The following is a 13,828-nucleotide window of genomic DNA, read 5'->3' as shown; positions in this document are numbered from 1 at the left end:
AAATGGTAACCTTGTTTTGGGACAGACGAAAATGAAATGACAACCTTTGAATGAGAAGACAATAGTATATAAATTCATGTGAGTGAAACAAATAAGAAAATATATAAATTTAACTAGGATAGATTGGGTATAATAATAATTATTATGTCGTACTATAATATTTGAAGTGTGTTTGTTTTGAATTTCAAATTCATATATAATCTTTAATAAAAAACAATATATTTTTATTAATAAAATATTATTTAAATTTAAAATTTAAAAATCACAAATTCACGTTCAAACATAAACCAATATTCAAAATACAGGAAAGAGGATCATTTTAAAATTTCAAAATGTGGTAGCCTTTGGAAGAACAGAAACATGCAATTTTATTTTATTTGGAATTTAAAATGCTCTGACTTTAAAAATATTAATAAAAAATATATATAACCAATATCAAGGTATATGAAGCTATACGACTAATGGTAGTCGTCGCTTACCAATATACCGTGGCCATCTTTGGACAGCAGACTAAAATCAAAGTCAACCATAAAGGTCAAGTCAACGCGGGATAACATTTGACAATTTTCATATACGTCCTTCCCAATTTAATAGTTATCCATTAACATGTGTTCACTTTAACAGTTTAATTTAATACTACTATATGAGTATTTAAATTTTAATTTCGAATGCGACTGCGATTTAAATAAATAATTAAAAATAGGAAAAAGTGGCCGTTAAAAGCCGAGACGATAGCCCACAAACCACCAACGAAGGCCTATTTCAAAAAAGCTACGCTCTCTCCGAACATCCGAAAGTAAGTGCGACGACGCCATTCCGGTGCTCCGGCGAGTGTGGACGCGCTTGTAATGGCGATTGATGAGGGGAAATCGGACGGAAAAGTGTGGGGACTTTTCAAATTACCGTTCCGAAGCTCTCAATCGACGACGTCGTCTGCGTCGAACTTCGCTAATTATCAGCAGAATTACGGCTATGGAAGCGGCAATTCGCATTCGAAGGTGGAGGGATCTGGTGCTCAGGCTGGTGGTGGAGCCTCAGTTTCGTCCGTCGCTAGGTCTTTGCTCCCCACGCGCCGCCGTCTGAAGCTTGATCCTTCGAACAAGCTCTATTTTCCTTGTTTGGACTCTTTTCTCTTTCTTTTACTACTGTTGGCTTTGCATATGGTGTTTTTATTTGATTTTAGCTCAAATTATGGCGATTTTTCTGGCTTGTTTTTTGTGATTGTATTTTGTTGGTGATAGATTCCTTTTTGAGCTTGATCTGGTGTTTTCCTTTTTCCTAATTTTGTGATAGGTTCCGTGAAATTTGCCAGATGATACTTTCAGGAAAATTGAATGAGTATTCTTGACAGTGTGCTAGCTCTAACTCTCTCTTTACTTTTTCTTGGCGTTATGTAGAATTGAAGATGGGACCAACTTGATGTTATTGATTAATTAGGTTAATAAATTTGTCTCTTGCTCTCATTCTAGTACAGATCGTGGTGCTGCAAATATAATTTCGCCATTTGTGAAAGAACATGAGTAATTTTGGTGGCAATGAAGTTGAATTTAGCATTTATACTTTTGAATGAGATACGTTTGAAATTCTGTTAAGTTAGGTTTTGATTTTCACAATACCTGTTTTAGAGATTTCCTCTTTACAACCATAAAGGTTTTTGCACTCAAATATGACTATAGAATCTTGTCTGTAAATTGCTTGTTACATGCAAATCCCGTACTCCATAATTTCGTAGGTTGTGTTCTCTACCCTTCTTTACCCCATTGACATCTTGCAGATGAGCCTGGTAAGCAAAGTCGAAGTGCTATTAAGATAAAAAACACAAGCAAGTCTCATGTAGCGTTCAAGGTATACTCGACATTACCTTTCTATTTGTTTGTTCTATTCCGTGTTGTTCATCTTTCTAGGCTCGGGAGCATAGGAGTTTCAATGTACAACACATTTTTGGTTTTGGGCTATTTATGATCCTATAGATTTGTTAATTTGTTGTTTTCTTCCGACTCTGTTTTGTTGTTGTTTTGATCAGTTCCAAACAACTTCACCAAAAAGCTGTTTTATGCGTCCTCCTGGTGCCATTCTTGCTCCCGGCGAGAGTATAATCGCAACTGGTAATTACTTTCCAATGGAATTGCTGTATGTTGTGGGTGAAAAGCATGCTTGAGTTTGAAATACTCATTCCATTGGCTAGAAGTTGAATCTCATAATCCCCTGTTTCTTGGAATTGGTTGTTTTCGTCAGTATTCAAGTTTGTCGAGCCTCCAGAGAACAACGAAAAGCCCATTGATCAGAAAAGCAGGGTGAAGTTCAAAATTATGAGCCTGAAAGTGAAGGGACCAATGGAATACGTACCTGAACTGGTTTGACACAAACTTCTATTGTTTATAAAATTGGTTGCAAAAAGGAAAAGTCGTTGTTTAAAACAATGGAAGAACAGAAACAACGGAGAAATCCTATTTAGCGTGAATTATCAAAAAAACATTTGTCTATCACCAACTATTGCCTCACTTAGCGCACATTTACTGTATTGGTATTGGGATTACGAACGAAGTGTGTGGATTGGACTCTGATACTTTGCATTTCTTTTGGTTCAGTTTGATGAGCACAAGGATCAAGTGGCTGTTGAGCAGATTCTTCGCGTAGTTTTTCTGGATGTCGAACATCCTAGTCCCGTGAGTGATGATGATTCTGGTTTCTAAATCACATCTTCTACTGTGCTTTTCGAAAGACACATGATCAGATTGTAAATACATTTGTTATTTCAGGCCCTAGAGAAATTAAAGCAGCAATTGGCTGAAGCCGAAGCCGAGCTTGAGACTCGCCAAAAGCCTTTGGAAGAGACGGGCCCAAAGTTTGTTGGAGAAGGACTTGTCATCAATGAATGGGTTAGAGCCATTTCATAAGCTCTGAAATTTTTATCGGGTGAGCTTAACTGCGAGTTTCAGTTCGACTTATTTTCTACATTTCTGTGCAGAAAGAAAGGAGAGAACGGTACCTAGCCCGACAGCAAGTGGAAGGGGTAGATTCTGTATGAGTATTACTAACCTCTCCCTCAAAAGTCCTGTATTGCTGAAAATTTCTGTGTTCTTATTTATCTATCAAAAGTTGCTCTGCCATAGTCGACATTAGGAAAATGGTCTGTTTGTTTGAATGCTACGGTTGCCACTCGAATAGCTAGTATTTTGGCTGATTGCCATATACAAATCTGTAGATATGTGATTGTTGTTTCCACGAAAGAGAGCGATTTGATTTGTTCCTCGTGTGCTTTCGTTTACGCAATTTTCTTTCGGTTGTACGTCTTCTTTATAAACTCTACTGTAAACCTTAGTATTTCTGAGCTATGCGTCCAAAGGCAGGATTGCTGGATTGCTTCTTTCTGGCATTATTGCAACAACTTATGTCTGTAGTATCTATTGATAACGACGAATTGTTTCGTCCACAATGTTTTAACTATTTATGCTACAAGAATGTCTGTTTCATCTTTCAGCTTCTCTTGTACATAACGATATCTTATTCTGTTTCATTGTATCCAACGATTGTCTTTTCCTAATTCTGTCGCGAGATTCTTGTATAAATGTGTTAGCAGGACACCCCGGGGAATCTCAGAAGCTAACCATGGCCAAGGCAAGCAACGCCATCTGTGCTTTCCTCGTCATCTTGCTTGTTCTCTTCTACGCTGTTGCAGAGAGCAGACTAACTTGCGGAGGTAAGTTCTCGAAATCACTCAAAACATCTCAGATTTCTTGATTCTTCTTACATAAAATGTGTGACTTGAGAAAGGAGAACTTGCAGTTCCGATGAAAGCCAAGGCAAGTCTAACTTGCAACAGCGTGGTCGGAGTGGACGACGGAGACACTTGTTTCGCAATTGCTGAGGCACACAACCTGACTACCCGAACCTTCAATGCCATCAACCCTAACATCAACTGCACTGCCCTCTTCATCGGGCAGTGGGTTTGCATCGATGGCTCTCTCAACGGGCCCAACTAGATCGCAAATAAGGAGCAAATCGATCAGCAGCTTGATTGTCCAAACAAGGAGTGAATCGATCAGCGGCTTGATTGTCCGAATAAGAAGTGTATCGAACATAGTTTATACATTATAAGCTTCCTCGAGTTGTACCCGTTCCTTTCTTGTGTTTTTCACTTCGAAACTAAAGAAACTTTGCTCAAAATCTGAATTATAATTACTGTCCTAATATGTGACTAGAAAGACAACATCTGAGTTTGTTCCCAATCATAAAAATCCTCAAGAACAACTACGATCATTCGATTCATACACCGAAGCAAATGCCAAGAGCGAATTCTTATGAAATAATCAAGAACTAAAATGTAGCCAGCATTATTCAAAAATATGAGAGAAACCCTTCAAGCAGCTGGGATGTTCAGGTGGAAATGTAGCATAACAAAGCAGCCTTAAAGCAAACAAAAATTACAAATTACAAACAAGAAAGAAAGGGACAATACCTCAAAGTTGTGTTCTTTTCTGGTTTTTGCCCACGTTTTGATGTAAGAAATAGTTATCAACCAATCAGCAACTTGTTCTCATCCAAGAAAGTGTAAGTAGGAACCTCCAGATTGAACGGCGCAGGCCCTTTACGAATCCGACCAGAAATATCATAATGGGATCCGTGGCACGGGCAAAACCATCCACCAAAGTCGCCGGCATTCGGCAAAGGAATGCAACCAAGATGAGTGCACACACCGATAACCACAAGCCATTCCGGGTTCTTGACCCTGACGGCATCCTCTTGAGGATCACGGAGGGAGCCCACGTCAACACTGTTGGCTAAGTTAATGTCGTCTTCTGTTCGGCGTCTGATGAAAACCGGCTTCCCACGCCACTTCACAGTGACAGTTGTCCCGGGTTCAATGCTGGATAGGTCCACTTCGAGGGAAGCTAAAGCAAGGACGTCCTTACTGGCAGACATGCTCAGGACAAATTTGAGGACCAGCAGACGAGCTAACGAGGCATAGACGAATCTGCCCCCAGTCAGAACAAAGTATGCGAATGCACGCTTGCTGGGATCGCCAGGAGGGTATCGCTCGTGGTTGTGCTCGTCGTATACAATCTTTGCACTTGGATTCTTAATTGCAGCCACTGTCGGAGGAATTTCCGGAATCAGGTCTACCTCCTGTCCTTGAGCAAGAGTGCCAGAAGAAAACCCTACAGACAGTTTCACAAACCATATCATCAAATTATCCATTTAAGGGCTGCAGCTCGACATTTGAATTTATCATTGCAACGGGGCAAATTAGAACATGGAATGAGAAGGTAACAAACACAAATATGGAGATATATTTCGTAGACATGGAAAGGATAACCAGCAAGTTGTAATTCGAACAAATTGCACCTCACGTGAAAACTAGAGCAAAAGCAGCAGTAAACCACTGAAAAAAGCAGATAGTGAAATTAACTACTGTAGAAATCGAGAATTGATCTAACTGTCATTTATTCCAGAACTACGGCAAGAAATGAACAATGCCAGATATTATACGAGTGGAATTCATATCAAATTAGAAAAATCTCAACTGCTGGATCTTATGAAGATGTAAACTTTAACATTCATTCAACGATATCAAAACTATCAAATAGAACGGAAGACATATAAATCAAACCTCATACATAAGATCCAAGAAGTTGGGAGAAAATACGATTGATAAATAATTCATCAAGGTAAAGAAATGAATATATAAATCAGTATCTAATCATTTCATCTTAAGCTGCAAAACTAGCCAGCATTAATTCGCCTAACGCTGTAGAAATGTAATAGAAAACATCCAAATCTTTCCACCACCAATCCAAACTTCCAGGAAGACATACGCGAAAATTCGCAATTCATAAAAAATAACGACAACAGAATAAGATCAAAAGAAACAAGACGGTAAGAAAGGGGAAAAGATGAACCGAACATTTGATTTGGTAAGGAAACGAGCTAACGAGGCCGTAAGACCGAGATGGCGAATAATCGCACGACGCCCGTCCATCTGCAGATGAATCGACAGCGGAGAATGAGTTCCTGGACACGAACGGCGCAGACGAAGCGTGGGCAGATCTCCACGACAGAGAAGACAGCCTCCTCCCAGCCAATCTCAGCATCTTCGATCAATGGAGAAAGGAATTCTTCACCCTTTCCTCAATATGACAAATTCCACCTAGGGTTCGTTCGTTCGTTCAGCCTCCCAAACAGGAACTAATTGGGAGAATTTAGAGAGAGACGCGGACAAAGAAGGAAAAATTAGAAATCCTGATTTGCAACTAAACATTTTAAACGTAGTTAATATAAAATTCAAACTAACAAGCTGTAAAGCCGTCTTAGCTCAGCCGGTAGAGCGCATGGCTTTTAACCATGTGGTCGTGGGTTCGATTCCCACAGACGGCGTTAATATTTTAACGGTTTTTCATTGTTTTTAGTTAATAGGCAGGATAGGCCCAAATACGTTCTCCGTTAATTTGGCCCAATAGAAAATAGAGTTTTTAATCTGTGTAATAAAATATTAAATAGGTAGTAAGATAGACAATAAATAGAACAAGAAAGAGTGTCTCAATGAGGATTGTCCAATTTCAAATGCATCATCTTCCACAGTTAGTTCATTATTTGAGTAGTAATAACAAAACAGGAATAATGCACAAATGGCTGCTGCTAGGAGATCGATCCATCTTCTCTTTGTTCACGAATAAATCTTCCCTTTGCACCAAAGAGAATCATTTGGTCCTCCCCAACGCCGCCGCCGGCCGGCTGCCGGCGCCCCCATTGCTCTTCTGAGAACAAACGCCGATCAAAAACAGCATCTGCACAAGAGATAACAACTATCAGACGAAAAAATCTACTGGCTTTTACTCGAGTTTTTCTTCAACAGGAAGATGGTAAGGAAATCGAGCACGGCTACTGACCCACCAGAATTCATCAGAGCGTTACGACCGACGGTGGCGCATCGCGTCTCCGCCCTGCCACGGAACGGTACACATAAACTTTATCGACAACACTGCTGTCGTCGCTCCCGTTCTCCGCAATGACCTCGACATTCAACCTCGGCATCTCCCTCGCGAGCAGCCTGCAGCCCTTCATCGTCACATAGCACGTCGACATCCACAACGACCGCATGTTCTCATACTTCTCTCGTTTCGACAGCAGAGCCGCGTTCCCGAAAGGACAATCTCGGATCTCGAGCTTCCTCAGCTTCGGACAGCCCCCGAGAACACACTGCATTCCCCGATCGCTGTTGCCAGCGAATGCCACCGAAAGCGTCTCCAGATTCTTCGCATACTTCCCAATGTACTCGAACGCAAGATCCGTGAGAAGGCCCGAAACCGAGAGGCGTCTAAGGTTACGGCAGGTTTTGACAACGGCGCCGAAGCCCTCATCCATAGGTCCATTCGTAACGTGGTCCGGCAGGCGCGGAGTCATTATGCAAAGCCGGAAGTGTGTGAAGTCCGGGCAGTTCTGTACTACGGTTGCGACCGCAGCGTTCGTCATCCTCTGGCAAAAGTAGAGGACGTAACGGAGTTTACGGCATCCCCGGGATACGGCCAAGAAACCCACCTCGGTCACACCGTTGTGATGATCTCCTTCGAACGGTTCAGCAGGGAAGACACGGAGCTCTTCAATTAACGGACATTTAGATCCAACAGCTGCCAGCCCTTCATCTTCGACCGTGTCACTAATCCAAAGCCGTGTCAGATTCGGGCAATGCGCGAGAAGCGCCACAAAGTCAGCAGTCGGAACGGGAACGTCGCTCAAGTTTAAGAAACTGAGCCCGGCGCAAGCGCCATACAGGACAGGGAGATGATCCGTGCTTGCGCCCCATAAACCCGAAATGATTTGTAGCTGCTTACAATCATTGATGGCTCTCTGAATGTCTCTGTATAGATTAGGCGTGAGCTCTTGCTGAAAGGAGCCCGCACCGAGCTCGACTAACCCAGGGGCAAGCGCGAGCAGCCGCCGCAATTGCTCGATTGTGATCGTCTCGTTAACCTTCAGAACCCTCAAAGATTTGCATCGACTAATGAGGCTCTCGAGGTCCTCGAAATTTACTGCGCTATTGACACTCGAGAAGTTCAGTACTTCGAGCGACGTCAACGTCTCCGGGAAGCAACTCAACCAACCTCCGCCGATGTCGAACGATATGCTCTCCTGTATGTCGAGCTCAGTCAAGTACCTAGAGGACATACAAACATGATCGATATGAAAAATTTTACGATATTCGAAATAAAATTTCAGTCGATAGAAAGCTTGGTTCAATTTTACCTGCAATGAGTGACAATGGCTTTGAGCCCCTTCTCCGAGAACCCGTCGCAGCTCCACAAGGATAAACATTTGAAGCTGGGGAATGACTTCGCCAAGAGATCCAAGCTCTCGTCGGTGACGATCATTCTCTTGAGCCTCAGCTCCTCTAAAAACGGGTAGACTTGCGCGAATGTGAGCAACCACGAATGGACATTGGCGCCCCAATCGTGCGGCAGCATGTTAAAATCCGAAAACCTCGGCTTCCCTTTAAGTGTGAGACTCTTAATTCTCGGAAACCTTCTGGCCACAATCTCCGGGGACACTGAGTAGCAGTTTCCTATGAAAAGATTCTGCCTCGTCCATCGCTCGGCATTGTACCAATCTTTTCGGACAAGGGAGACCGAGTTCCTGTCCTTGTGGGAATCTATGAAAGAAAGGACTTTCTCCAATACTTCATCAGGGAATGGCAGTTGAGAATTCAAGTTGTTAACCATCGCCTGCGATTCCTCTGATTTCGGGCCCTCCGAATCCATTTGTTTGAATTGTCTGTAGGGCAAGACAACCTTGATTCTTCAAGATTCTTAAAATAATCTCAATCCACACTACGAAGGTTGCAAGCTTCTTCCTACACAATCAATTTAAATGCCTTTCATAACATGCCAATTCTTGAAATCTTGATCTCAATAAACGAGAACTATACAGAACAAGAAATGCTGGAAACAAAAGTGTGGTTAGGCTAGGCTACATTCAAAAACATCGAAAGCCCATTTCATTGGATGGCAAATAAAAGATGCAGTCACTCGAAATCATTTACAAAAATAGACAAACACCATCACACACAAACATACTAAAACAGCCAAACAACTTGAGCTTACAAAAAGCCTAAATCTAGTTGCCTCATTCATACCTTTAAGACTGCAACTAGCAACACACCTTTTGCTTCAAAAATTGCAAAAAACACCTAAAGAAGCAAAACCCTCACAGCATTCTCCAACCAGATTGACCCAAAAAAACACAGATCCATCCACCAAGAACCAAAATGCCCAAAAACCCTTCAGATCCAGAACTTCCTCAGTGCACAAAATCAATTTCAGACAAACCCACAAGACTTCGATTTGATTTGTGGGCAAGATCAACATCAAGATCAAGAACAAGATCAAAAAGGCTTTGGCATATAGAAAGAATGGAGCAGGAAAGATTTGATTTTTACCTTCTCTTTAATGGATGAGTGAACGAAGGAGCGAGAGCCCAAACAGCATCAGGGAAAGCTCTCAGTCATCCCAATTCCCATCCCATCTGCATATTTCTTTTATCATAAAAATATATATATATATATATTATTATTATGATGATATTATTGTCACTGTTTCTACTTGACAGTACATTCAAAAGAGGGACTCCTTCTTTTCAGAGGCCAGAGTTAAATTGTTAAAAAAATATATAAAATAACTCCGGATATTGATGTCAAAAATTGATGAAAATTTTTTAGTGCGTTTTCCATTTATAATTTTTAAAATACTATTTATTGTATTCAAATAAAGATATGAATATAGATATATATTCATAAAAGCTTTTAATTATTGGCTGAGTAAGACTGACAGATAATACAGCGGAGGAACCCAACGTATGTCCGCCATCCAATAGTTATTAGACACGTTTCTCAATCTCGACCGTCGAATGAGACGAGAGGGTCGTTCTGATTCATCCATCATACGTGTCCACGTGGAAAGCCTGCAAAATCAACGGCTGGAATCTAATTGGCATTGGAGTCCAGGATCTTTTAATATTTCCATTTTGCACCTTTTCCGAAATTTTCAAGTTGCAGCCCTCAGTCTAGTGGGATTTGCATTGTGACCCCTAGCTCTTTATCAAAACTGAAAACACGACTTTTGATATTAAATAGCGTTTCTTTCACATTAATTCCTTTAAGAGAAAAAAAAAAAAAAAAAAAAAGTTGGAAGACTGAATTCAATGCATTAATTGTGCAATTGAATCAAATTTGATCATTAATGGTTGGGTTGGAAGCACTACATTTTGATCACACTTATTTTAAGAGTTGGTAGAAAGTTGGAATCCATGATCATAGTACAAAATGCACATGGCCCCCTCAACCAAAAATAATCATAAAATAAATAAATACACACCATAGTACAATAATAATAAAGTTTTGATTAATTTCAATAGAAAAACAATCTTAGAATATAATAATAAAGACTTCTCTAAAAGCCCTCTTTCAAGGCATGACCTTTCATGCTTACAAAAATATTTATTTTTATTTTGATAAAAGGGTATCCTGTGCTATGATTGGAAGTACAATTAATAAAAACTAGTGGGGTCTTAAGCAAAATGGTTAGACTTTAAAAAAAAGGGCTTATATATAATTGAATATGATGATTAGTGCATATAATAAAAAAAGATTAGCAGTCGGCATAGCCACTTTTTTTAAAAAAAATAAAAAATAAATTTATTAGTTTGCCAAAATTAAAATTATAGAAAATTTTATACCAATCTTCCCGTGATTCGATGGAAACCCTAATTTTATTCCCAAACCCTATTTGGTCCCACTTTAATTTAATCATTTATTTTTAAATATATTATATAATACGGTATTATAAAATATGAAACTGGTCTGCTTTCAGCATGCACAGTTACGACGTCGTTTTAATGGAAGTATAAGAGTGGTTTGACTTGTAATAACCCCACTGTTGACGTATGGTTATTATTATTGTTTATTACTGTGCCGATATGCTTTTACTTTTTCTTCTTTTTTTTTTTTTCTTTTTTTTTCCACTTTATAATTATGAAGAATAATTCACTTTAATTTTTATTTTTAAAAAAAAAACAATGGTTGATAATAATCTTCCTTTCAATTCTTGATTTTATTCTTGTTTCAATTATCAGCATGTTTAGGTTTCATTGTCCTAATCGAAAGATGTTTATGTTGCAACACTAACAACAAATTAATGGTGGCTGTGAAAAAAAAAAAAAAAAGTCAACAAAATCATAATCCACAGGTTGAATGTGTAAAATTGGACAGAGGCATTATTACAAGGTGGTGGAGGAAAAGTCAAAGAGGCCAGCAATGGTGGGATTGGATGAGAATAGAATTTTAAAAAATAATAATAATAATTAGTGGCCACTGTTTTTATTTTATTTTTATGTTTTTTTCTACTTACAAGATTATAGCCATGTGGTGTTTTTAAAAGCCTTTTTTTTTTTTTCGTTATTTTTAATTAAAATAATATTTAATATTAAATCATTATTTCACTTAAAATAATAAAAATCAAATTCTACAGAATACAAATAAGATAAACCCTTTGTATGTGTGTACAAAAACAAAAGAATGGACACAAAGGTGTTCCTTTTTGTGCATTTATTTTATTAGTTAATTTATCGTTACGTTTCGTGTAAATAGAAATTTTTAATGATTTTTAGAGTTTCGAAAATTTGATAATAGTAAAAATTAGTATTTAGTATAATATTTTATAAAATATATATTTAATATGATATTTTTAAAATATTAAATAATACGAAAGTCTTAAAAAATATCGTACAAAGAGAGTTTTTAATTTTTTTAAAAGGAAAAACAAAATGTAGGGAAAGTTTTTTAAGTAGCCCATTTTAGTGTGACTTGCAATTATCTTCCAGATGTCTCCATCCTTATCCAATTCTTGTTTTTTTTGTCCACTTCTTAGGGACATGACACGTGTCTATGCCATTTGGGCCATATTTGAAGCCCAATCAAAGGCCCAGCCCAAAAAATAAAACAAAGGGCCCTATTTATGATTGTTGCATTATTGAAATCTATTTTTATCTGTTCTAGTATTAATTTTTAATTTATAATAAAAACAATTATATCTAAATATTTTTATTTTTTTAACAAAAAAATTATTTTCTTTATATTTTATAAAAATATCAAAATCATCTTACACATTTTTTATTAATAAATAAAAATTATTATTTGTTAATCTATTAAAAAATACAAATTAAGACGAAGAAATAAACCGAAAATACCATTTTAATTATCAGCTAAAAAAATAAAAACTAGAACCATCAAAATAAATCAAATAAATCGGGTTGGCCCGCCCGCCACACTTTTAAAGAGAGTTGTATTTAGGGGTGAGCATTCGAATTTTCGGTTCGGATTTGGCATCCGAAAATCCAAACTAAAAAATTCGAACCAAACCGAAATATCCGAAATTCTAATATTTTTATTACTATTTTTTTATTTTTAAATTTCTTTTATATTTTATATTATTTTATAATATTAAATATATATAATATATAAAAATTAAATATATTAAAATATAATTAATAAATTTGAGTTTTTTATATCAAAATATAATATTTTCTAATAAAATATTAAATATATATAATAAAAAAATATATTAAAATGTTATATTTCGGATTTTAAGTATACCGATCTGATGTGAAAATCCGAAATTTGTTAAAAATTCAATCCGATTCAATCCGAAAATCCGAAAAATTCGAACCAAATTTTAAATTTCGATTTGATTCGGATTGAATTTTCGAATTTCGGATATATTTGCTCACCCCTAGTTGTATTATAAATTTTTGAGTGTATTAAAATATGGGTCTAATCAAACTAATTTTTATAGGCTCAGTTAGGAATGATTTAGCCCGCAATAAAAAGCCTTATTAACTAATGTTAGAGAGTGTACAGCTCAATCTATGGAGGAATATTAGGAATCACGAACTTAAGGTAAGTAATTATCATTCATTCTTCTCACCAAAATTTCCATAAATAATTATCCACCCATCATAAAATTTAACTGTTGACTTATTCATTGACCAAATTATTTATGTATTAATCAACATGTATGTATATTTTTTATTTTGAGTTATTTATATATTTTTATTTAAATAATATTTTAACCCATTTTATGGGGGAAAAAAACAAACAAGCTCCTATGTTTTGAATTTTGATAGTATTAAAAAAATAAATATTTTTCACTTAAACCAAACCTTCCTAATGTAAAAAATTTAATAGAAGCTATTACAAATTTTAGTCAACTTGCCTTTTTAAATAGTTTAATATTCACCCCTTCTAATTATTTTCATTAGTAATAATTCTTTTGACCATTTTTTTATTTGTGTTTTTTTAATTAGTTTATAAACTATGTGTAAATTAATAAACAAACAAACAAAAAACATTACAAATTTTTTAAGACACTTCAAGTCAATTAATAATAACAAAAAATATTTGAGATTGAAAAGGTATTATTATTACTATTATTATTATTATTATTATTACTGTTTGTTTGTCCACTATTTTTCTATTTTTAATATATATATATATTTTATTCTCTTATAAAAATAATATTAATTTTTATATTATCCATACAATTTTCAATGTCTCACATAAATAAATAAGTATATATATATATATATTCAACTCAAAATACTAAACAAACCAACACATCCTTATGAATCAACTATTTAGCTTTAATAAATTTATGGCATAAGTCAATACACTCCTTTCACAATAAATTATAAAATAGCTATATCTTATATAAAAATAAATTAAATTATACTCTAAAAGAATACAGTAAAAAAAATTTATTTCGTAAAATAATAAAATTCTCAG

At 36.4% G+C, this 13,828-nt stretch overlaps 3 protein-coding genes and 1 non-coding gene across 6 annotated transcripts; 2 read left to right on the top strand and 2 right to left on the bottom strand.

The window, feature by feature from the left end:
- Window positions 1-716: 716 nt before the first annotated feature.
- LOC127249641 (vesicle-associated protein 4-2-like) lies at window positions 717-3,388 on the top strand. The gene is made up of 7 exons (XM_051272551.1): window positions 717-1,116; window positions 1,775-1,845; window positions 2,024-2,105; window positions 2,236-2,354; window positions 2,589-2,666; window positions 2,760-2,879; window positions 2,969-3,388. Exons 1-7 carry the CDS (start codon window positions 849-851, stop codon window positions 3,026-3,028), a joined length of 798 nt encoding a protein of 265 aa, XP_051128508.1. The 5' UTR covers window positions 717-848; the 3' UTR covers window positions 3,029-3,388.
- An 848-nt stretch (window positions 3,389-4,236) lies between these two features.
- On the bottom strand, window positions 4,237-6,200 carry LOC127249640 (cytochrome b-c1 complex subunit Rieske-4, mitochondrial-like). The gene is made up of 2 exons (XM_051272550.1): window positions 5,906-6,200; window positions 4,237-5,159 (listed from the first exon to the last, which is right to left on the bottom strand). Exons 1-2 carry the CDS (start codon window positions 6,090-6,092, stop codon window positions 4,516-4,518), a joined length of 831 nt encoding a protein of 276 aa, XP_051128507.1. The 5' UTR covers window positions 6,093-6,200; the 3' UTR covers window positions 4,237-4,515.
- Window positions 6,201-6,302: 102 nt separating this feature from the next.
- Window positions 6,303-6,375, top strand: TRNAK-UUU (transfer RNA lysine (anticodon UUU)). Its single transcript has one exon. It is a non-coding gene; the product is annotated as a tRNA-Lys (tRNA).
- A 122-nt stretch (window positions 6,376-6,497) lies between these two features.
- On the bottom strand, window positions 6,498-9,549 carry LOC127249864 (protein TRANSPORT INHIBITOR RESPONSE 1-like). 3 transcript variants are annotated; one of them, XM_051272910.1, is made up of 4 exons: window positions 9,431-9,549; window positions 8,242-8,845; window positions 6,888-8,152; window positions 6,498-6,785 (listed from the first exon to the last, which is right to left on the bottom strand). In XM_051272910.1, the coding sequence occupies exons 2-3, from the start codon at window positions 8,751-8,753 to the stop codon at window positions 6,901-6,903; spliced, it is 1,764 nt and encodes a 587-aa protein (XP_051128867.1). In that variant the 5' UTR covers window positions 8,754-8,845; window positions 9,431-9,549; the 3' UTR covers window positions 6,498-6,785; window positions 6,888-6,900. The 3 variants fall into 3 exon arrangements, with proteins under 3 accessions (XP_051128867.1, XP_051128865.1, XP_051128866.1); XM_051272908.1 differs by having other exon boundaries at window positions 6,892-8,152; XM_051272909.1 differs by lacking the exon at window positions 9,431-9,549 and adding an exon at window positions 9,128-9,413 and having other exon boundaries at window positions 6,892-8,152.
- Window positions 9,550-13,828: the final 4,279 nt, after the last annotated feature.

Source organism: Andrographis paniculata, unplaced genomic scaffold (assembly GCF_009805555.1).
Source record: "Andrographis paniculata isolate CXL003 unplaced genomic scaffold, ASM980555v1 Contig36END, whole genome shotgun sequence".
Classification (NCBI taxonomy): domain Eukaryota; kingdom Viridiplantae; phylum Streptophyta; class Magnoliopsida; order Lamiales; family Acanthaceae; genus Andrographis; species Andrographis paniculata.
The sequence above is the reverse complement of the archived record's forward strand: the minus strand, read 5'-3'. Positions and strand labels throughout refer to the sequence as shown.